The 23,767-nt window shown below is 40.8% G+C and overlaps 1 protein-coding gene across 2 annotated transcripts in view; it reads left to right on the plus strand.

The window, feature by feature from the left end:
• The window catches only part of gpr158a (G protein-coupled receptor 158a), a 62,186-nt gene extending 43,744 nt beyond the window's left edge, over positions 1–18,442 (plus strand). Inside the window, exons 6-12 of one of the 2 annotated variants that reach the window (XM_029277274.2) lie at positions 4,924–5,033; positions 6,835–7,073; positions 8,578–8,716; positions 10,879–10,984; positions 11,450–11,596; positions 11,702–11,785; positions 12,192–18,442. In XM_029277274.2, coding sequence (XP_029133107.2) covers positions 4,924–5,033; positions 6,835–7,073; positions 8,578–8,716; positions 10,879–10,984; positions 11,450–11,596; positions 11,702–11,785; positions 12,192–14,075 — 2,709 coding nt within the window. In that variant the 3' untranslated portion in view covers positions 14,076–18,442. The remainder of the gene's footprint in view (positions 1–4,923; positions 5,034–6,834; positions 7,074–8,577; positions 8,717–10,878; positions 10,985–11,449; positions 11,597–11,701; positions 11,786–12,191) is intronic. The other variant, XM_065948853.1, reaches the window with a different exon arrangement.
• Positions 18,443–23,767: the final 5,325 nt, after the last annotated feature.

A 23,767-nucleotide genomic window follows, 5' to 3' on the forward strand; every position in this document is an offset into this window, starting at 1 on the left:
CGTCATTACTTGAAATATCCGCACAGGAGCTTTAACTCTAAACACTTGAGAGAAAATAGTATGCCAATAAAAGCTTGTCTTTCAGCCGCTAATTTGCCAAAACAATTTCACTAAATGCTGACGTAAGTGAAACACAACTTTGATCCTCAACCTGAATCCTTTAAGTTTAAAAGAAAAAGAAACTCTAGAGGCTACAAGCACTTCAGATACCAAAGAGCTGCCAGAGATGATGTGTACAAAGTATTTTATCCTTGGAATTTCAACTTTTTATTAGTTTTTAAAGAGGAGAACATTTTTTTTTTTAGAACGTCTTTAAGCTAAACTTCAGCAGGTGAACAGCCAGCTTTTTGTAAAATAAGAGAATGAAGGTTAAAGTATACAGGAAACATACCAGATTGGTATTTTTACTCTTTGGGGAAACTAATTTCACAGCATTAAGAGAGAGGTCTGTGATCGATACCCTGTGGGACACTGACCTTCACGGTGAAGGGGATCAATCCCTAAAGATTTCACCCTCTGCATTGACCCTCCATGCACACATGCATTCACATTTTTATTGTCTACACAATACAAGTTAATTACACACGGCTGCTTTTCACTGCTCTTCTGCCAACATGCAGCAGTCTAATAAAATAAACCACCCACTTTCTTTTTTTAAAGTGTTATTTGTCGAATATCTCCTCTTTGCCCTGCAGCAGAACTAATTATCCAAAGCGGTCTAGCACAAAATTATTTGTGCATGCTCTGAGGTGCATCGAGTGCGGCATCATATTTTGGTTGTGGGTGTGTTTCCACTCTCACATGAAGCCTTTTGGGAATGCAGAATGCCAGATTTTCCGTTTAGCTGATATTACAATTAGGCTGTAACACTGGCTGTGTTAATTACTGGGATAAAATTGTAAACAATTATCCGTATTCCAAGTTCACTATCATTTCTAACGAACTAGGTTGTACAATATCTAAAAAACTAAACTGTCTCTTATCGACCAAAATCAAAGGCATCGCAAATAAGCTTGTGTTCATGCCATTGGTGTTGACAGCAAACCTTTGAACAGTCACTTCTCAAATGCAAAAGCATGATGCTTTTAACAGTTGCTGAGTCAGCCTGTTTGGCACTGCATCACATTATCATACTTGAAAAGGCTCCCTATGGGAAAGACATATTTGATGGGTTGTTCATGAACCATATACCATTTTATGAACCATAACCGAGCGCGGTTTCGCCAGATAAAGTCCAAAAGTGGAACCAGGACAGCCAAAACCTTCTAAGGATCCAGAGATGGCTGGTTTGTTTTAGGGTGCTTTCACTCTTCCACTAAACTCCTGAAAACTTCAATAGCTACAACATAGCTCACTTTATACTCAATCTTTAATTCAGCTGATGAAACAGAGTTGTACTCTCCTTTGCCCTCACAGCTAACAATAAGTAGACTGGTTTTATACTATAAGGAACAAACTCTAAACAAATGTCGAAAAATCAGCTCCCTGGAAAGCCGCTGCTCACACCACAGCTGGCCGCCCTGCGTCACTGTCCTATCATCAGGGACACTCTCTCTCTGCTAACCAGCCCACTGACTTTGAGCCAGCTGGTGGGTGCAGAAATGAGGGATGATTAGGAATGAAATAAAACTGCAAATTAAATGACTGAGCGTTGATTGAATGAGTAAGTGGGTGAGTGTGTGACTCTTGCTCTTGTTCTTGTTTGATTGTTCTTTGAGACTCCCACCTCTCCTTATTTTACAAGCAATATTTGTAAAAATGGTTAAAACAAAAGCAATTGGATCACATGTTAACTGTAAAAACTTATCAGATTAAAATCTAATAGGTCCTGGGCAACAGGTTGGTCATTAATAATTTCCAGTTATTAGCTAAGTACATAAAGATACAGGAAAGATAAGACAAAGTGTAGTGCTGTGCTCTGCAAGTTAGCTCTCCTAAAAGTGTGCTATAGTGCACTTCTACTCCTGAGAAAGCTTGTATCTGCCTATGGAAGCTAAACATTACTCCTCTCAGGGGTTTGTTGGTGGAACACACAGTTCTCTTTTGTCGTCTCCACATGATAGGACTTTGTTTCGGGGGGGCGGATGCAGAGCCAGGTTGTGTGAAGTCAGGTGTCTGGGGAGGCTGGAGACCAAGTCAGCAGATGAACATTATGATCGGGGCGGACATCCAGCTTGTGCTTTTTCACCTGGCGGTCTGTGACCAGAATAAAAGCCAGGATCTTTCTAAAAAAAAAGCACCCATAACCAAATCTTTGAGGAACTTCATTAAAATGTTCAGCAAGCAGACTCTGCAGGTCTGCAATGTTTGCAGTGCTCGATCAGCATTTCTTAAAACCTTTACTCATGCTGTTACTGGTACAGGAGGAGGTCGGCTGAAGAGTAGTGAGTTGATAATTGTTTCCTTGATATTGATGTCCATTAGATAGATATACAGCACCCTGATCCTCTCAATCCCTCCACTTGGAGACAACACCTGATCCCTCTCCTTTCCCACAGCGCTGAATCTACGATTCCCAGCACTTAGCATTGATTATTAATGGAAGGTTTTGAAATGAGAAGGTGGGGGGAGGGGGGAGGGGGGGATCTTAGTCTTTATGAATGCTGACGTCTGAGGAGACCTGTCTGAGGTCAAGGGCCGGTCACTTCCCAGAAACCCTGCTGATAGAAAATGCATGGCTTGTGTAATAAATCCCTGCTCACCTTTGCATGGTCACAGGGTCAAAGCAAAGTTTGAGGACAATGACTGAGCTTGTTTTTGCCTGCATAAATATGGGTATTGATTACAACTGGAGGATGGGGATTTACCTTCATGTATCAGATGAACTTAGGAGAGCTTGAGAGTCCAGGGACAGTGGATTGTGTTGCAAAAAGTAGAAGGGCAAGGTTTTCAGCATCATAAAGATTAAGTTAGATTATTCTTTTTATGCCCCAAAATGTAAGATTATCAGACATTTAAGTTGGTGGTCAAATCTGCCTTCAAACAAATGAATGTCACAATTCCAACAAGGACACACACTGCAGATCTTTTGATTAAAGGTCACATATTATTCCCCTTTTCAATAATTTTCAAAAAGTCTCAAAGCTCCCCAAAACATGTCACATTTTCTGATAAATTGAGCAGGCAGAAGACAGAGAGTATGGACTCATAATTAGGGGGTTTGTAGACAGACTAGAGACACATATTTATGTTAGAAAAGCATAGGGAAGTGTATTTTACATAATACTGTATGTGACCTTTAAAAAGTCCTAACCCATATAGAACTAGATCTCGGCACAAAGTGTTACGAGCTGCTTTAAGGTTTCGAGAAAGTGACATTGTGCCATGTTTTAAGGTATCAAAGGGTTTCCATGTGTCTCATTTCAGCACCGCCGGGTTGTAAAGTGTCAAGTTGTCATGTAAATCTGAATGTTAAATCTTTCACTTTCAAGAATTATTAACCGTGTATCAAACAGAAATGTACAGAGAATTCCCCACAAGGTTTGTCAGCCTCCTGTGCTTTCGGATACTATGAGTTTTGAATGATATAATCTCCATTATGTTATTGGTTCATTCTCATGACATTCAAACCCTAAAACTAATCAGTTTGAAAACTTCTCCATTGTTGTTTTGGTCAGTCAAAAAGAACAGAGGGGTGAGATCTCACCATTTAAAGATAATCTTAAACTGCTAAATGTGTTTCAAACTTTTTTTCTTTTTTGTTTAACGACGACTCATTAGAAGCAGTTGGAGTTGTTCCCCCTCGAGGGAGCGGTACTGACGAAAACACCTCCTGAAACCAGCCTTAAGCCACCACGTGATGGAGATCCAGCTGCTCTTTTGTAGTTCATCTTAAAAAGGAGTCGTGAGCGGTGTCGTTCCCCCGGTGCAGTTTTTACTCATCCTCCCCTGCCCTCCTCGCTCCCTGTGGGGCCTAAATGTGCGTCAGCAAGTTGCTCGGCGCCTGCCCGGCCTCATATCTCTTTATCGGCTCCCCTCTATTTAAAAAAAATGGGAGGATGCACTAAGTAGCAGTCAAGCATTCAAATTGAGATATTATCTTTAAACTCTCTGCTGAATTTTCTACACTATAAAATATATCTTCAAAGTTAGTTTTAATCCTCCCTTAAGTCAAATGCAGCATTAAATCACCCTGTATCTATTTAAGATGAGCAACTCATCTATTCATTATTTGCTCTGCGACATTTTTTTTCTTTTTTTGCAAAGCTGAGTCAACTGGAGGGAGCTTTGTTTGAGTCATCAGAAGTTCTGTGTGTTCGCTCGGGCCCAGCGTCTGTGAGCAGAGGAGGAGGATGTGGGCCACCCTGTCTCCCGTGGGGTCCCTCCGTGTCCCCTGACTGACTTCAGACCTAGCGTGCAAAAAAAAAAAAAAAAATGTCCACATGCCTGCGTCTTCTCTGCAGCCTGGGGGGAACGCAATAATGCCTCAGCTAATCCGATTAACATTAACAATCCCACAGGGGGAAATCGCTGCACATCTGCAACCGGCAGATAATTACGTTTCCCTCAGATGTTTGTTCCTTCCATTTTTTTTGTGTGGGTTTGTTTTGGTGCTTGTTTCTCGTCAGAAAACCTTAAATTTTTACTATTTAGTCGGCTTGGTTGGGCACAATTTCAACGTGTTTCTAGGTCTTTGTCAGATGGATTAGTTTCTTTAGGCAACTCCAAGGATGTTTTTTAAAAATGACACTGCACTGTGTGTTCTGTCATGTTGATCGTTTAATGACAAAGCAGAATCATTCTCAATCGTTCTCAAGGCAGCAACTTCCTACACCTTTGTTTTTGATTTTTTTTTCTCAGGCAGAGGGATTTTTTTTCCATCTGGATGGAAAACCCTGTCAGCCGGATGCCACTCTTTCTCATTTCTTTCTTTGTTTACAAAAGCAATGTGTTTAAAAAAAACCCGCCTCTGTCCTCCTGCAGGTTGGGATTCTTTATTTCCAGCCGAGTGTTTTCCGCTGCATCCTGCTGCGCTGGGTTCGACTGCTGGGTTTTGCCACCGTCTACGGGACTTTGACTCTCAAGTTGTACAGGTAACGCACAAACATTAACACACATCTACACAAAATCCATCCGTCCAGCATCGTCATCCATCACAGGAGACGCCTTGAGGATCACATTGACCTCTTTAACTGCAGTTACACTGACGTTACAGCTTAATTCCTTTGAAAGTATGAGTCTTATGAAACGTCGAGGCATTAGTTTCTTGGATAATTCATCACCATGTGCTACATGTTTCAGGGAAGAGTCACTGCCTCATTAAGTGGAAGAAGGAAATGGATAGTTAAAGTGATTAAGAAAACACGAGGTGCTTTAGCCTCAGTTTATAACCTACTGTAGGACTGAATGATGGTTGGCGAGAGACAAACTGAGAGATGAATGTTTCAGAGATCAGGGGAGGAGGAGAGACTATTGGAGGATACTGAGAGAGAGAGAGAGAGAGAGAGCGAGACCAGAGGGGGGTCATCCAGCACTGAGGAGTCGATAATGAGACAGAGAGTGGACTGTATTTAAAGTAGCGTATTTAAAATTGTTCATCTGTGGGGCTTTTTGTCAGGTGAATCTGTCAAAAAGGCATAATGCAGATGCTGATTAAGAGGATGTGGCTGAGCCCAGTAAACCCTCAGAGGTGCGAGTTAACATATTGCACAGATCAATTTTTGATGGGGGGCTCATTAGTGGCGAGGGCACTGGACACTTCATCAATGTGTGTGAAGGGCAGAGCCTAAGAATAGACCAATGGCTGGTCATGTGTTTGAGCATAATTTGGAATCTGTTTCACGGTGTTTGTCTGATTCTGCGGATTTAAAAGTGTTAATCGTCATGTAGAAATGCAAGGAATTACTAAAGCATTTGACAGCTTTCTGTCATGTTGCATTAAATCAAAAATGAAGGAAAAGAACAAAAACTTCAGGACAAATATTTTTTAGTTCCTGGTTAACATTTCCATGTTACTTTAAAGACTTTATATGAGATATTTCACACTTAATACGTAATATAAGTCAAGTATATCCTCTGAAAATAACTCTGTGAGTCATGACTGTCTACAATGGGTGTAACACCCGAGTCCCACTGTCTGTGATGCTTTCAGAGTTTTCAGAGTCCTATCTTCAGTTTGTTTACATCGCCAGGACGGCCAGCTGACTCCTCCCCTCGTGTATAAAAGTTGTTTAATTGAGGGACTAGAGAAAAGAAGAATAACATACTGTACTCACTGCTTAACTGTGTTTCTAGATCACGCTCATTTCAGGTAAATTTACATGCAGTGTGAAGATACCAGCATAATAAAGATCGCTAGCATTAGCATGCTAACACAACAATGCAGCGCGAGTTGTTTTGATTTCATGCTGGTGCTCAAGGGCGACATCTGCTGGATCAAAAAATCTCATAAAAAGCCTTTAAAGAAAATACCCTACCAGCACACCCCTAGTTGCTGAAACCTACTTTTTAAAAGATGTTTGAAAACCTTATTTATTTATTAAGATGAGAGACATGTTGGAAAGCAGCCATAGGTCGGATTTGAACCCAGGTAACCTGCTTTGAGGACTACAGCAACTGGGGCACTCACACTAACCACTAGGCCGCAGGTGCACCAGCCTTAGCCCACTTAGTTGCAAAGATTGCAGTCATTGCTGGTTACCCTCAATAGTTAAAATGTTGCCTCAGACAGCAGATTTAAAAAAAACAGGTTCACAGAAAGAGCTTTGAGAGGAAAAAGGGGGAAATTCTCCGTTACGATGCCGTCTTCACTGTTTCAAATGCTTCTACCATACTACATATAAAACTATTAATTGATTTCTTTGTATGAACTGATCTTCTCTTCTTCCACCACAGGGTGCTGAAAGTGTTCCTGTCCCGTACAGCCCAGAGAATCCCCTATTTGACCAGCTGGCGAGTGCTGCGTCTGCTGGGCATCATCCTGCTCATCGTCTGCTGGTTCCTGGTGGCCTGGACATCTGCCGTCTGTCAGAACCCGGACAGAAAGTTGGCTCTCATCGACGTGGGCTACACGCCCAACGGGCTGCAGTTCAGCATGTGCCTGCTGGATCGCTGGGACTACATGATGGCTGTTGGTAAGGGTGTTGTGAATAAATTCATAAGTACACCGAGCTCTGTATGGCTGAACAACAGTAAGAAGAACCATGGGTTATTTCAAGTTTCCATGGTGTGAATTCAAGAAATAATTTGTTAGGCACAGTTGGAGTTCAGTGAAAGGGAGCGTATAAGTGAGGAGGTGAAGGAGACGCTGGATGAGTTGGTCAATTTGCATCCATCTACATTTGGCTAAGATCTTAGTTTGCCAGAAGTAGACATCAATCCTCTCCTCTGGTGCTTCACTCTTGGATGTTTGCCTGCGTTTTGTTCAGAGGAGTGGGGCAACCAGCCGCAGATAAAAACAGATGAGGTGTCAAAGACGCCCAGTGGGGAGCGATATCTCGAGTTTGAGGAAATCTGCATGCTGTTTTTAACGTCTGCTGACTCAGCCTCTGCAAGAGAAAAAAAAACAAAACGTGGTCCTTTTTGACTTCTGGGGAAACAGATGGACCCCCAGCAGAGCCTGCATGCTGTGCTACTGTATACTGAAAGCGCACTTTTTCTCTGTTCATTAGGAGGTAAAAATAGGCCGGTTGTAGGGAGCGGCAATTCAGCTCTGATGTCACCGACATACTGGTCATAAATTACACACAAGCACCAAGAGGCAATGAATCTCTCTGATTTACAAATCCTCACCCACATACACTCACAGTCAGGGGTTTATTTCTATTCAGTTTAAAAGTTTAACAGATGCAGACTATCATGCAAACATCTAGATTCAAACCAGTGAGGATTTATTGCTAACTCCAAGTGTGCACAGTAAAAACTGCAGTTCCAACAATGCAACACATTTATTTGACCTAAAATATTACATTACATTTAATCACTGACTGGGACTTTTTAGTCTCCTAGAGACTACTAAAGCTGATGGAATAGGCTGCAATGTGATGTGTCTATTAGAATTAACCATTACCATTCATACACATTCACACTGTGTCTTCAGTGTCTTGAAAGACACTTTGACATATGACTGCAGGAGCTGGGGATTGAATCCCCAATCTACAAGCCACAGCACCCCCTGCCCAATAAATGCCCCTAACAGGTCCAATTGCATTTAATGCTATCTGAGATTCAGGTTAAGGGAAATCATGGTCACTCAAACGGGACAGACTAACAGTTAAAGCAGACAACACAGTAAATGTCAAAGAGAAATGTGGGGGAAAAGCATCCTGTTTATTGCTATGCAGGTGGCTGCCTAGGAGATGTTACATGGGGTTGCCATGGAGGGGCACGGGGGATTCATTTGTCAAGAGGGAACAGCCACAGTTGTTACTATTGGTCCTGATAGCTTCTGTTGAACAGGGTATTTCCTTGTATACCTGTGCTGTACAGCGGTCTGGTCAATGAAAGCACTGAACTGTACAGTGGCTTGTCGGTGGGTGCATGTCCCTTCTTGCACTGCAATGCACTGCATACAGATATTTGCTTGGTCTTTATTTTCATTGTGTCCAACGCTTCGCTCTCATTCTTCTTCCCTCACAGCTGAGTTCCTCTTCCTGCTGTGGGCGGTGTACCTGTGTTACGCTGTGAGGACGGTGCCATCGGCGTTTCACGAGCCTCGCTACATGGCCATTGCTGTTCACAATGAACTTGTCCTGTCAGCGATATTCTACGTCATCAGGTAGGTACTCATCCTAATGGTGTTTTTTTTTTTTTTTTTGCTTTGTATGGTAAAAAAAGAACAGCTATGTCTTCCAAACCAGTGCCCATGATACTGTGGTATGTATTTGTGCATTTCACATTAAGTGGCTCATTAAACATAGGCAGCCACAAGAAGATGTTTTAATCAATATCAATTGTCTTTTATATCTAATAGACCTGCTACAGAAACACCCATCCATCTAAGGCTCAAAGGAGGATAAATGTGAATTATTCCATACCACATCATCTCTCCTCAACATGCAGATACTGTCACTGACATTCTCAACATTTACTAGTTCCACATTTAATATAAAAGTCAACGATTTGATCTTTCCTGTCATTTTGACGGTTACATCCTCCAGTACAGTTACTCATTTCCATCAGATATAGGCGACCGTGAGAGGCTCCATTCCTCTGGGAGTTGTTTTTTTATTGTAGTGAGATCGTCCCCCTCCCTCAAGTCTACATGTCAAATCGCTGCTCCATGCATTTATAAATGAGACGTTTCAGCTGACACCGCCACAGCCATTCCTAGCTGGAGTCCTCCTAATTGAGAGCTCAGCTCCATCACATTTTTAAATAATGAATCATGTCAGAATGTTGTTTTTTTTTTCAAGGCAGCATAAATAGCTAAATTATTGGCAGCCGTATTCCAGTTATAAATTAACATCCATTACTGAAAAATGTGTGTCCAAGACGTTTAACCTGATGGTTTCTTGGGCAGTGGGGGTAGAGCTTTCATATTCCTGATTATATATCTGGATTAGTTATTACTATGCCTCTAATCTGCCTTTAATCTGCCTCTTCAGCCTTGTTGTTAGGCTGTTCTCTGCAGAAAACTGCCAGACAAGACCGCCCCGATAAATTAGAAAGTTGCATGGTGTGGCTAGTTATTCTGACTGCCTGCCACCAGAGACCACGCTGCACACTGGTGCTTGTTAGAGGCATACCATCTCCTTTTGTGTTTCTCACAAAAGCTGCTGTTTGATCCCACAGTGACCAGTTAAAGCTCAGGCTTTCCTGTTCACTGTGATTGTCATGAGGTTTTAGCCATGTCCAGGTGTGAACGGGAAGCTGAGAATAAAGTGTAATAGCTGGAGGTCACAGCATGGGTGTTTTCAGTGATAGGAGACAGCATGCCAAGGTTATTAAATCCTCATCTGTGCACACAAAACATGAATGAAGGAAAGGGTTTAAAGCTCTGGCACGTTTCAAATGCTGGACCTTCACCTTCATTCATGCCTCGAAGCTATTACCACAGTAACTGTTTGTTAATTAGCCATTTACCGACTTCAACAACATAATGAGCCCGCTAGATGACATTAGCTTGGATCGAGGCTCTCTAGTGGTTGAATTAGCATCTGACAGGACATACCTTCATATCCTCTGTGCACATGAGGTCTCACTGTGTTCAAAGCCTGTTAGTTCTTTATATGTAAAAGGCTAGAGCAGCTACTATTGTTTCTGCCAGTAATTATCTCCTGTTCCACCAACTGCTGCGCCACAGCCAGCCTCCTGTATTACCGTTTGATGTATAAATAGGCTGAATATTGTGACCAGATCAAGGTCAAACCCCTTCAATGTGAATCCAAAGGAAAGAATGAGACAAATATTGTGTCCTTGCCAGCAGAAGGATCACCCGTGTGGAACATTATATGTGGAATTGACGCCTAGACAGACAGTGTATAAATCTACTTTGGCTGAAAACACATTAAGTCTGCTGGTCTGTGTCTCTGCCGGCTCCATCTGTAGCTAAGAGGTTCACTGCAGATGGAGCAATGTGTAAGAATATCACAGCATAATTTAATCAGAGTCCACTGCATTTACCGTCTGCGCATTTTGAATTTTGACATCAGCTGTCAAAGGGATGTTTGGGATGTTTAAAAACCCTTGTCCTGTAAAAAGTGCAATGAAATACAATGGGCACGGTGAGATTTAGAAGCTTGATGAATTACAGGCTTTTTGGTAAATGTACTGTTCTATAACCAACACTAATGCTATCTACTACCAGTAAATTATGCTATAAATCTTAGCTATAGCTATATAGATATCTCTGCTTTAGATGTAATACTTAATTTCTCTCTTCTTCCTGATTCTGACTTCCTGTTTTCATTCTTCTTTGTTTTCTCTACACCCTGACAGGTTTATTCTTGCTCCAGAGCTCCACCCAGACTGGATGCTACTACTGTTCTTCACCCACACCCACCTAACAGTAACAGTGACACTGGGTCTACTTCTCATCCCTAAGGTAAACCTTTGAATGATGCTCTACTTTCATGAAAAGAATGAAATTAAGAAATGTTGCTTTGTTTTTGTGAAAAAAATTAATTAATCTGCCAAAGAGGGGCCCGGCAGAAAAGGTTTGGGAACCACTGGGTTAAACTAAATTGTGTTCAATTCACATTCTACATTTCAGACTTTTTGTTAAGCTATCTTAACTTGGTTTTGACTGTGTGAAATAAACAAAATTATATAGCTGTCATTTATTTCTATTTTGACAAAAAAACAATAATGTATTTATCCTTTTTTAAATGTAAATGTTGTAAAATATAAACTTAACATTTGCATAACATTATGTGATTCTGGCATTGAAAGCAACGCTATATTGTACAGTAAAACGTTATTATCTTTACAATTGTTTCACAAGAAATTTGATTTTTCCTGCAAAATGGTAAAAAGCAAAAAAAAATTGTCCTTACTTCCACTCATCCAGTTCCTGTTTGGTGGGACCCACGCGAGAGACGATATAGCCTCTGAGGCCTATGAGGACGAGCTGGACATGGGTCGTTCTGGGTCGTATCTGAATAGCAGCATCACGTCAGCGTGGAGTGAACACAGTCTGGATCCTGAGGACATTCGGGTAAGTGGTGTTTCCTTCCAACTTTGTTTTTTATTATATAACCTGGTTACATCTTTTTAAATCTTGAAAAAAAAAATACTGAGCCATGGCAGTTTTTTATTGCAGACACCAGAGGAAATGGGCCATCTCAGTTCTATTAATGGCTGTGGCGTAAGGTCTTGCAACAGTGTTTGGGAAAAACGTACCAACGTGAGCAGAGATTTCTGTTTGTCTGTTAGAGCTGAAGAAGTCTCTCTTCCAACAGAGGAAAATGTCAAACCTATTTACAAAATGGGCATAGAGACAGAAATACAACAGATACAAGACCTGGGCTTTGAGGCTGTTTCAGACCTAACATTTAAACTCACCTTATTTGATGCTGTCCAAGACTGTCCTGTTTTTGCTTTATTTCAGCATGTGATAATCCGTAACTGCATCATCAAAAAAACGTTTGTAGTCGCGTGTCTTGAATTTGTACTGCATGTTCTCTGTGCAGTAGAACGTCTGCTTTTTTGTGACATTGATTTGACTAGAAAGGCTCCTTTTTAGCTGTAGAAAAGTTCAAGCTCTAAACAAGCGACTAATCACTTACATTTTTTCTTTTATGAATCTCTAGGAGGAGCTGAAGAAACTTTACTCCCAGTTGGAGATTTACAAGAGGAAGAAGATGCTGGCAAACAACCCTCATCTCCAGAAGAAGCGGAGCTCCAAGAAAGGTTTGGGTCGGTCGTTGATGAGGCGCATCACTGAGATCCCAGAATCGGTGCACCGGCAATGCAGCCGTGAAGACAAGGAGGTTGGGGAACATGGTAGTAACCGTAACAGCATCTGCATGTTGAAGAAGAACCCCTTTGATCAGACTCACCCAGGAAAGCCACCAAAGGAGGAGACGCTGAAGAACAAGGTTTTTTCCCTCAAGAAATCCCATAGCAGCTACGACCATGTTCGTGACCAGAGTGAAGACTCCAACAGTTCAGCAACTGACAAGATGGAGGTGGCCACCGCTGAAGGTTCTCTCCTGGATACACTGATGGGCAAGAAGTTGGTGAAGAAGAAGTCCGATGAGAACTTAAATGCCCCCAGTGAGTCTACGGAATCAGTTCCTTTGGTCTGCAAGTCAGCAAGCGCCCATAATCTCACTGCAGACAAGAAACCAATTCCTTCCAAAGCCTCAATGCTGCAGAAGTCTCTCAGTGTCATAGCCAGCGCCAAAGAGAAGACTTTGGGTTTAACCGGAAAGAGCCAGAGCCCAGAGGAGAGCAATAGGAAGAGTCAGCCAAAGATCAAAGACGCAAGGGTCAATGAAGAGCCAGAAAATGAATGCCAACCCAAGATGATTATCAGCCAGTCGGTCGAGTACAAACAGACTGCGACAAAAGGCAGGATCATGAAGCAGCCGGTGAGTGGCAGCCAGCCTACCATCTGTTCAGATCCTGCCAAGGGAAAAGACCTCTATGATCTCTCTGAAGTGTGTCCCTGGGAAGTGGAGGATCTTCCAACTCCGTCTGAAAACAAGGTCCAAAAGCATGTCTCAATTGCACCAGAAGAAACCACAACAGTTCATGGAGGTAGCACCAAGGGAGGCAAGTCTCAGCAGCAGAAGCAGAAATCTTCAGATCAATCTCCAACGAGTGGAAGACCCTCGAAAGACATTCAGAGAACAACAGCAGTACGAGCGGATGTATGTCCTTGGGAAGATGGGAATGACATTCAAGGGGGTCGAGAAGGAGGCTCAAAGCTGCAACCAACAAGTCAGGCTAGCAAATCTGCAAAGACCCAGCAGCCTCATTCTTCAACAGAGAGCACCAAAACATATCAGGCAGAGGTTTGTCCATGGGACTTCGAAGAGCCGCAAAAGACAACAGAGTTAGCTCGTTCACCAGATTTGACGAAAAAAAGAAAAGACACCTCTCCTGTGGATGGGAAAGGGAGAAGTACCCTTCCAGAATCATCCAAAACAGGAGTCTCTCTCCAGCCACCAACTGCAAAAGTTGAAGTATGTCCTTGGGACTACGACAGTACTACAGAATCTCCCAATTCTGGACAGAGGACACCCAGTCCATCTCGGGCGTCCAAAACCAAGGAATCCCCTTCGAAAAAGAAGGGTTCCACTTCCACAAGAACGGTTGAGAAAGAGAAATCAAAAGACGCTGATGATGAGAAAAGTAGAACAAAAGCTAAGGACAAGAGTAAGTCTTCAGAGAAACACATGAGCCAACACAAAATGGTTGAGGTATGCCCATGGGATGTAGAGAGTCAAGAGGAGGTGCAGGTGGTAGAAAAAAGGAGAAGTGCAAATGTTGGCGCAGCCAAAGCAAAGCCTGTGGAAGTCTGTCCTTGGGATTTTGAGGATACGTCAGATAAAAAAGGTACAGACAAAAGTGCTTCTGTAGAGAAACAGAGCAGTCCAAATCCTAAAGGTGGGGCTGTGAGTGCTGCTAAAAAGGCGGATGTTTGTCCCTGGGACTTTGACGACAGCACGTCGGGCAAGAAGGCATGACACTAAACCTAAATGGACCACTGAGATTATACTTATAGATGTATACTTTTTTTTCAGTTTGAAATTGTTAAATATAATCTCTTACTATTAGCGCGGTGACTCGGAAGAAACGTTGATCAAGTTCCACAAGTTGCCTTCTTTCCGAGATATTTGTTCATGTTTTACCTATTTTGAAAATATGTAAAATGTACAACAACAACAAAAAAAAGTCAAGATGAGCATTCCAGATTATTGCAGGAAAATCCTGAAGTTAAATCTTAGACAAATTATGCAACTTTTGATTCAGTCTTTTCACTTCATAAGCAATTTTGGAAATTTGCAGTTAACATGTTCTGTATTCAGTTCTTACATTGTTTTATGTGTGTGCATAAGCATAATCACTTAATGGACTAGGATATGACATGGCAATAGAAAGTGTTTGGATAAAATAGGATGACATTTAGATTTATGTGCAAAACAGCAAAAGTGAAAGCCAAAGATTAAGTGAATATTTGCAAAGAACGGTGTTGGTTTATAGTTAATTTAATAATTTGTATCCAACTCTTGGCATTGAAAGAAGAACTCAGTGAGGAAATAAGTCTATTGCACTTTAGCCAAATCCATCAATTAAGAGGACAAAATATTTTCTTTTTGTTCATTTCATGTCTTCTTTATTTTAATCACAGCATGTTACAGGATATCAAACATCGACCAAACATGACATGTTTTTATTCTTTTGGTTAGATCTATTTAATTGTAGTTCTCGGCAGATTAAAATGCTTCCAAGTCTGCAGAGAAGAACTGTATGTGCCTAACTAACTAGCGTTGTCTTGTACCAGTCTGAAGTGAAGCAAGTGGTTTCTTCTTCAGCATTTTGTGACAGTGAATTATATAAACAGCATGCACAGCCAGGTATTGAGAGTAGCTGGACCTGAACATTTTTTAAAACTTAAGCAGTTCATGTTTTGACAAAAATCTAATGTTGTTTTTAATTCCTTTTTTTAAGTTCAGAGGCACTCATTTTCCTGCTTTCATATTTCCACATGCTTCGTCTGGGTTGTAAGCGTTATATAGGAGCAGCTTTAACATGAATGTGTGTCAAATCCTCTCACGTACGATGTAAAAAGTAAGGAAATAATTTGCACCAGCTTTATTTATGTATCCAGCATGGGTCTTTGTGTTGACTTGCACCAAAATGTGTGTTTCTCGTGTGTCTGTGTACACAAAATGATTAATTTCCAGTAAAAATGTCGAGCAGTACCTGAAAAATGTATCTCATAAATGATAAAAGCCCTGGCAGTGGGTTCAACATGTCTCAAACACAAACTAAATCGGTCAACAGGTCAACAATTTAACTCAACAAATAGCTGATTGAACCTGTTCCTACCTAACAAGCTCTTCTTAGTTGATACTTCCAACCAAGGGAATCAGCTGTTAGTGACCACAACAAAAAAAAAGCTTGGCTTATTGAAGGTATTGTTGGCAATTCAAAGATCTGGAAAGTCCCATTGTAATGTACCTTCGAGAGTAACTACTGCCGTGTTGTTCAGACATTTGAAATGCTTTAAAGGAAGAGAGAAAAAAAACGGTTATTATGATGAAAAATAGTCAGATAATGTTTTATTTAAATATATTTGGCAGATTAACGAACATATAACACAGGAACGCTGGGCTAAAGCCAGGAAAAAGGTATTTTTTTATTTAATGGGGTTGAACTGGTTAAAACATTTTGCTGATTTGTTAGATAACTTGGTCTTAAATTTAGGCCGTATATAGGAGTTGGACTTGGCCACTAGGAAGTCACCCATTGGTTTATGAATGTTCATTTTGGAGGCCTCCAATTCAACATTATGGCCACCACCATCTTGGTATTTTAGATCCAGAAGTGATCATATGTGGACAAAAAAGGAGATACACATAGCTACGTCTCTCTCTTGGTTGAAAGGCTTCTGTGTCAAACACATGAAGCCACGCCCTAAAGCAAACCTCCCTCCAGTTTACCCTCAATTGCACCATAATAAGAGGTCATATTAAAGAGGATTTTTAAGTAACAAATGAGACCTCACACTCACAGGGGAAGTGCTCAATTTCTAATCTAGTCCTGCATGAAAGGAGTTATTTTTCTAATCCATGGAGTCGCCCCCCTGCTGGTCAGTAGAAAGAATGCAGGTTTAAGGCTCTTCTGCGTTGGGTTCACTTTTAAGAGGCTACACTGATATAAACAGTCAAGGACTAAATCTGAGACAAGTCACAGGTCCTGACTTGTCAGACTTTGTTGTATTTATTTTGTCATGTTTACAGATCTTCGGGAAGATTTCTACCAATAACAAATTATTCACGACTATTTTGTTTTAACAAAACTGTAATTATACTGCCATTATGTGATGTCAGTGTAGTGCTCAATCTCTTTTTTTTCATGTGCGTATTGAGGGTTTTCAAATTGTGTAATGCATGTTTCGTTCAGTTTAAAACTTAAGCCCAGTTGATTGATAAAGATGATCATTATAGAACTATAGGCTCTGCGATGTGGCTGTCAGTTAAAAATCAGACTGAACCTTTGAAAGGTTTTATTTGTTCAGTGTTTTGTATCAAAATGTTGAAATATTCATCATGCACTATCCATCCTGGGATTACAGCAAAAAAAAAGAACTCTCCCTCTTATATTTAACTGTTGAACAGACGACATTATCACAGTTTGTGAGGAAAACTATGTATCAATATAGCATCTACAGCAGATTACAGTATATTGTGAGAATAACACGGTATCACTGAATGTTGTCACTGATTGTTATTATCTATAATTGCTGTCAAATTCCTAAATATCCAAACTCAGCAGGACTTATTACTAATTGTGGTTTTGAAAAAAAAAAATCCTTCTTGTGAGTGAGAATTTTCCAAAGTCTTAATATAGTCGCTAAGTTTGTTTGGCACAAGTCAAATCAAAATAATCCAATGTGTAGCTAATTGTGTTAGACGTGCAACAAGACTCTATACAGCTAAGCTCTATAAACAGGATTTAGATGCTATGTCTTATACCTTCGGAGGAGTTATGTCAGCCGTTCACCTGTGGGTGCCTCGCATGAAATATTTCAAACGTTGAGGTGTGTTTTTGCCTGACGGCGTGAGATTTGTCAGCACCTCCGCTTTATGAGCTCCATAAGGATGGTGTCTGAAGGAAGACTGTCAGCGTGCATGGAATGATTGTAATGCTTTGATGGATCTATTCAATATTTATGAACCAGATGTTAGACGTCATCCATCATTTGCATTGTGGTACTGTGTGCACGATCATATCACACCATGGTGGTGGTGGTGGGGGGGAGGGGGGGTACCTGGTACATTTCAAATCCCCACATTTTGTAAAAGCGACTTTAGTCTCCTGAATCACTGCCGCGTTGGATTATACTGCCCTCTGTGATAAATAACGTGTATATTTCTAAAAATGTTTAATTTTAAAAACAGGAGAAGAGCTTGTTTTTATGCTTTCAGTCTTTAACGCAGCTTTACTTTGTCACAAAATAACCATAGCAAGAAATATATCATGACATGCACAAGCTTCATTGTGTCAAACTGATGTCTTTATTATTATGTCTTAAACTTTTTACACACTTAGCCGATGAGATTTTACAGATAGCTGGAGCACAAAGAAAACACAAAAACAGTCAAAGAAACAAAAACAATGCAATCTCCCAGCTTTGGCATAGTACGTCACATTTTCAGTCATCTGTTTCATTTGCGCAATTTCTGACAGTTCGCTTGCTGTAGCACTTCTCAGTTCAGTCAGTCTAAAGCGGTCCGTGTATTAAAATGTGTAGACCTAACCAGTGTCTTACTGTCTGTTTCTCTGGAGATTCTCATTGTATTTTTGCCGTATCACGGATGAATCAGTGAAAGTTTGAACCTCGAATTGAGACCGTTGTCCTCGTACCATGTTGACATAGACGATGCTGTGTCCTGTAGCTCTCTGTCGAACAATCGGAGCATCTGTTTGTTAGCTGCTTTCATTTCAAACCTCACTTTCCCCTCTCTCTTATTGTGACCAAAGTCACCCGACGGCAAATACAACTACTACTATTGCTACTACTACTATTCAATGCTGTTACGTTGTAAATCTTGTGGCTTCTGCATGAATTCAAGAAAAAAAAAATGACTAGGACCGATGTTTCACTGCCCTTGAAAAAATTGATCTTTTATGGACTGTTACCAGTTGTATAGTGAGTGATACTGTCCCTAACCCACTGTATTATGTGCTTGTTATAACTATTGCTCTATGACAAGCTTATAGCATCAATATATGGGAATATTTGGTAGATTTATATTGTGTTATATTGTGATAGCATGTACATAAAAGATACCTCCTCTGCAATAAATATTTATATGAAAACTAAGTGTGTGCTCAGTGTGTTTGTGGACGTTTTCTGCAATTTGCATTTCAAACAAAAAATTGAAAAGTGCCTGCAGAGAACCTTGAAGTAAAAATGAATCTCTTCTCCTTCTTTTTCGGGGGATACAACATTTCTATTCCCGTTACAATTTGATACTAGACACTCCCATGATGCATTTGGGCAGAAATAATCCCCTTCTCAGGTTTCTTTGCTCTTTCCTCGTGCAGACGTGCAGGTGGAGAGACCCAGGCTTTTAAAAGCATTGTGCATCATAACCACTTTGGGCTATGTGTGTCTTGGCGACTGTCCTGAAATGCTTTTATGGCTTGTTGTGGGTTTTTATTTTTTTTTGGACAGAGATCAATGGAGGCCGCGTCGGAAGCGAGCGGTACGAGATGGTATCAAATGCTGACTCCAGACCTCTGCAGAAAAACTGAGTGCTGTTATTTCCCAACTCCAAAATAGTTACAGGCCACAGTGGAATTATTTATTCCCAGATCCAGATATAGAATAATTCTTTGAATACAGAATAATAAATTCAGCATCATTACGAGCACCCGACATCTATTATTCACAATTATTTTTGTCTCTGTAACTACGGCAGTGATGCAGCAAAAAAAAACGTAAAAGGGCACTGTGTAAAGCAAACATGTTAGCATTGATTCCTGTTTACAAGAGCACTTTAGGAGCCTTTATAATAAATAGAAGATCAATACAGGCTGCTGTGGAGAACTAAAATGAAGACACATCAGAGAAGAAAGCAGCTAACTTTGAGGGAAAAAATCTATGACATGAGGAAACAGGAACCAATGAAGTTATATTTGATATCATTAAGACAGCAGTTTGAGTAATCAACTGTCATATAACAGTTAAAGCTGCTATTAAGGATTGTTTTATATTTTACCATGAATCAATAGCTTCAATGTGGAAGGGGTCACTCAAAGAGTAGAAACCTTATTTGAATCTTTCTTTTGCTTTTCACAGATTTATTGTGAGTTTCATGGAAATAGAAATAATTTCAAAGTTTAGAGGGGAGTCTGTTTGGATAATTGTTAGATTGAGGTCAGAACAAAATCCTGCATCCTAATGATGAGGGAGGAGTGGGAGTGGGAGGGGGCGGGATGCTAAGGACATCTGGTGTGTCATGGTGGACTTATGACTCAACTGGTGTCAATCTTTTTAATATTTTAAACGTTAATATAGCAGATATCAAACACATACAAATTAATTAATTGATTAATGACTTTGTAAAAAGAAAAAAAGGAAGAGTGAAGTGAAACTCCCTCTCAATTTGTTTTGATGAGCTCTGTGTTCACGCTGACAGGATGGCACTTCCTTCAGCCTGTCGATGTTTCACTCAGAGGCTCAAAAGTGAATCTTAAAATAAATTTAACAAACCTGTAGCTTGGAGGAAACCTCATCTGTTTTTCTGCTAAACTTCCTTTAATGCTGCCTAAATAAATATGATCATTTTTCATTTTAAGAGCATATACCTTTAACAAAAGAAGTAAAAGTAAAAAGTACCCCATACTGAACCAATCCCTCTGTCCCAGTTGAAACCAAGATGCAGCTGCCGAAGACACATCCAACACTTCCTCCAAAACTCAGGGTCGCCTGTGGTGCATGAAAGAATCACAGCAGGAGGGGTGTGTGCCTCTTTGTTGTCTGTACGGGACAGCAGGACACTTCCTGCAGCATGGCAGGACTTATTTTTAACCATCAGACAGTGATGGGTGCATGAATCACAGCCCTTTGAGGCAGAGCCATGTGGGTAGAGATGGAGGGTGGTGGTGGAGGAGGAGATGAGACGAAGCTGATCACTTGGCACAAGTCTGCATGCTCCGTCGCTGACTCATCTGTCTTTCATATGGAGGGATGATGAGGAGGGGGAGGAGTGGGAGGGGGTGGGATGCTCAGGACAATCTCGTGTATCATGGTGGATTCATGACTCACACAGAGAAGGGGAGTGTGTGTGTGCGGGGAGGGGGGGGGGCAACTAGTGGGAGATTTGTATACACTTAATTCTGTGGGTTCTTCTTGAATTGTGCTCTTGTGAAAAAACTTTGGCATTTAGCTTTTACTGTACAAACAACATTCCTGAGTGAGCTCTCTCTTTCCTCATGTGGAGGCAGGTTACAGGTCAACAGGGAAGGGTTCACCTGAAAATAATCTCGTATGAAATGATTTTGAGCCTCTGTGGGAAACATAAAGAAACTAAAGGAAGGGCCATCCCATCAGTGAACACAGAGCACAAACCAAGAGGAGGACCCAATTGCAGAACTAAAAATATTTATTCAAACAAAAAAGGCAAAAATACTTAATTCAAATCCAAAACGTCCAGAAAACTCCACTTAGGGAAAGGAAGCACAGGTACATAGTCGAAGAACCACAGGGAAGAAGCTGACATGGAGTAAAATCTGACACTGACACTAACATCCAACATGCTGCATTCATGTGGTGTCGGACACATCGGAAAAACAAGTTTCCAAGTTGTAAAAACTGCTCAAGGCGGAACAACAACTCGGAAACTCGGAAAATAAATAAGGTGCCCGACTTGACGTCAGAATCGTCCAATCTGATATCAGTAGATACATCTAGATACTGATTCTAGATACCAGCAAAAGTGGATTAAAATCTATTTATTTAAACATCTTTCCTGTAAGAATTTGATGAAATGGTGTCACCCAAATCATTTGCTGAAAAGACTGTAAAAAGCTCTGCATAGCTTGTAAATGACCCGTGTTTGTTTTTTTCAAACACAACATTGCATTGAAAGAGGTCAGTAATCTTTAGGAGGACTGACTCTTGTGCAGAAAACCCAAATTGTTTCAGATCTTCTGCAGATTTTGGGACATTTACTCCTCTGATGCAGCACCAAGCGTGGTTGTGTCTGACGTGCTGGAGATCTCCACCAATGGGTCCGAAAGACACCCACCAGTCTGTGTTCCTCCCTCTTCTGAGGCCACGCTCTGGTCTGGACTCCCACACAGCTTCCCTCCATCGGTAGAGGAGCCCCCTCCTGATGATGTGAGCACCCATGACTCACACAGAGCCTCGGTTACGCTCCTGCTCCTCCACCTCCACAGCTGCAGGGCAGAAAACCCACAATGCACACATTAACACATTTCTACATCAGCATGCTGGTATTCACTCACAGCTCGATTACTTACGCAGGCATGAGTGTGTGTAATGAACGGGTCACACAATGAGTGATTCATGCACTCGTCAAAAAAATCCACATGAACAACTGGAAACAAAGCTCCTCAAAACCTTGAAATCTGCGTCACTCCGCTGCTGATTTATGAAGGTAGATTGGTTTAAACCACTGATTGACGCAACAGTAGAAGATGTCAAGCTGTGTAAACATCCATAAACACCCCTGTACAACTGATGTCATCGAAAACTCAAATCAGACCTGACCTCTATTCAATACCTTCTGAACAGATGTATTCTAGAGGAACAATGTCATCCTCACGTGTCATTTAGAGGATGAAACTCAAAAGAAAAGGTGAAAAGGTATCATCCTTACACAGCTACAGGTGAAGCACTGCGTTTCTGTGAACGTGTGATTTTGATTCAGAAGAACTTTATGGAGAATAAACCAAAGATATCGTTAATGATGTAGGATAGGATAGGATAATACTTTATTGATCCCCAGAGGGGAAATTCAGGCACAGACAAGTAAGATCAAAATACACATTAAACAGAATAGATAAGATAAATAAAAAATAAAAAATAAAAAAAATAAAAAAATGTAGCGGTGGTGTCTGGGATATTCCGATAAATCCACATCCCTAAAGCCCAACACTCCTAAGACTAACTGTGTGTGTGTGTGTGGGGGGGGGAGGTACTTGTACTTATGGGCCTGAGAGTGAAGGTATGTCTAAGTTAGCCCTCATTCTTCACAGCTCAATCTGCTACTCTTGAACACCCCTGTGACCAGTTGTCAAACGTAATCCTTACAGGGTTAAAGCTGTCAAATGTGATTAGATCTTAAAATCATGTTGTTCAAAAGCAAAATAAATAATTATGTAACCAGATGTATTCTAAATAATAATAATACTGTCTGAACTAAAAAATCAATATCAGCCTGTTTTTTCAATATTGGTAATTCCTTTTCTTCCCTTTCCCTTTTCGATTGAATATTGAAAAACAAGTTGTTAAATGTCCCTTGCAAAAAGACAATGTCAACCTGGGGCAAAGGAAAATGAAAATAAAAATGCACCCTTAATACAAAAGCTGGCAAACAGCCCATTACAACACTTTCCACACAAAGAAACCATTATGAATAACCTTCCATCATTATACAGAAATAAAATGAGCTTCTGTTTGACAACTATTTTAATACTGTGATTGATTGCAGAATATTATCATAAACTCAAAGGGCTAGTGGATAATTTATCTCCCATGGTTGACAGGAGGAGGCCAGTTTTGGCTCCTCTGGGTTATTGAATGACTAATTTTGGGGTTGGCTTTGGCCCAGACTGATATATGCAGAATCTTGGGAGCTGAACTTTCTAAATATTGGCAATCAATAGTAATGCTGACAACGGATATTCCATTTATATCTGGGCTCCCCCTCAACAACCGGTCTTCATAAGATATTTATGAACCAAATTACATTTTATCTGCTTCTTCGGGTCAAACGATAACAAAAATCAGAGATGCACCATCCTGCAGAATTAACTCCCAGTATGATCTTTCCTGCAAAAACCTTTACTATATACTGTATCGTGTACTCTGTATCAAACAGTCCTTGTTTATGTGACATAAGGCTGTACATTTCTGTGCACCCTTGTAGGAAGGAGCTGGGATCCCCCTGAAAGATGAGTCCTTCCTGGCTGTAAATCTCTCCTCACATTGTTGTGATTAGCTGCTGGAGCCTGCTGACACTTTGTCCAATTAGGGAAGCCCTCGTCTTGCCCCTGTCAGACAATAGGCTATACACTGTAATTTTGAAAAGAAAGCACACACACACACACACACACACACACACACAAGGGGCCCACTCTAGCCGTGAATGTGCAGCACAACTGTGTGTATTTGTGTGCGAGTAATTCTATTTTTTTGTCTGGTCCCTCCACCATGTAAAGTGTCCTTGGGTCCCTTGAAAGGCACAACATGAAGTCAATCTTTTATTATCATCATTATTACAGTTTTTTTTCCAATTGCTAAAACACAATTTTGCAAACTAGGCTGGTTTTATCAAAATACTTAACACAATTCACAAAACCACACACACCCAAACTGCAAAATACCTCATTTATCCTACAAAATGAAGCACTGCAACCAAAACTACATGTAGTATTATCAAAATCAAACTTTTGC

This window comes from Labrus bergylta, chromosome 20 (assembly GCF_963930695.1).
Source record: "Labrus bergylta chromosome 20, fLabBer1.1, whole genome shotgun sequence".
Lineage (NCBI taxonomy): Eukaryota > Metazoa > Chordata > Actinopteri > Labriformes > Labridae > Labrus > Labrus bergylta.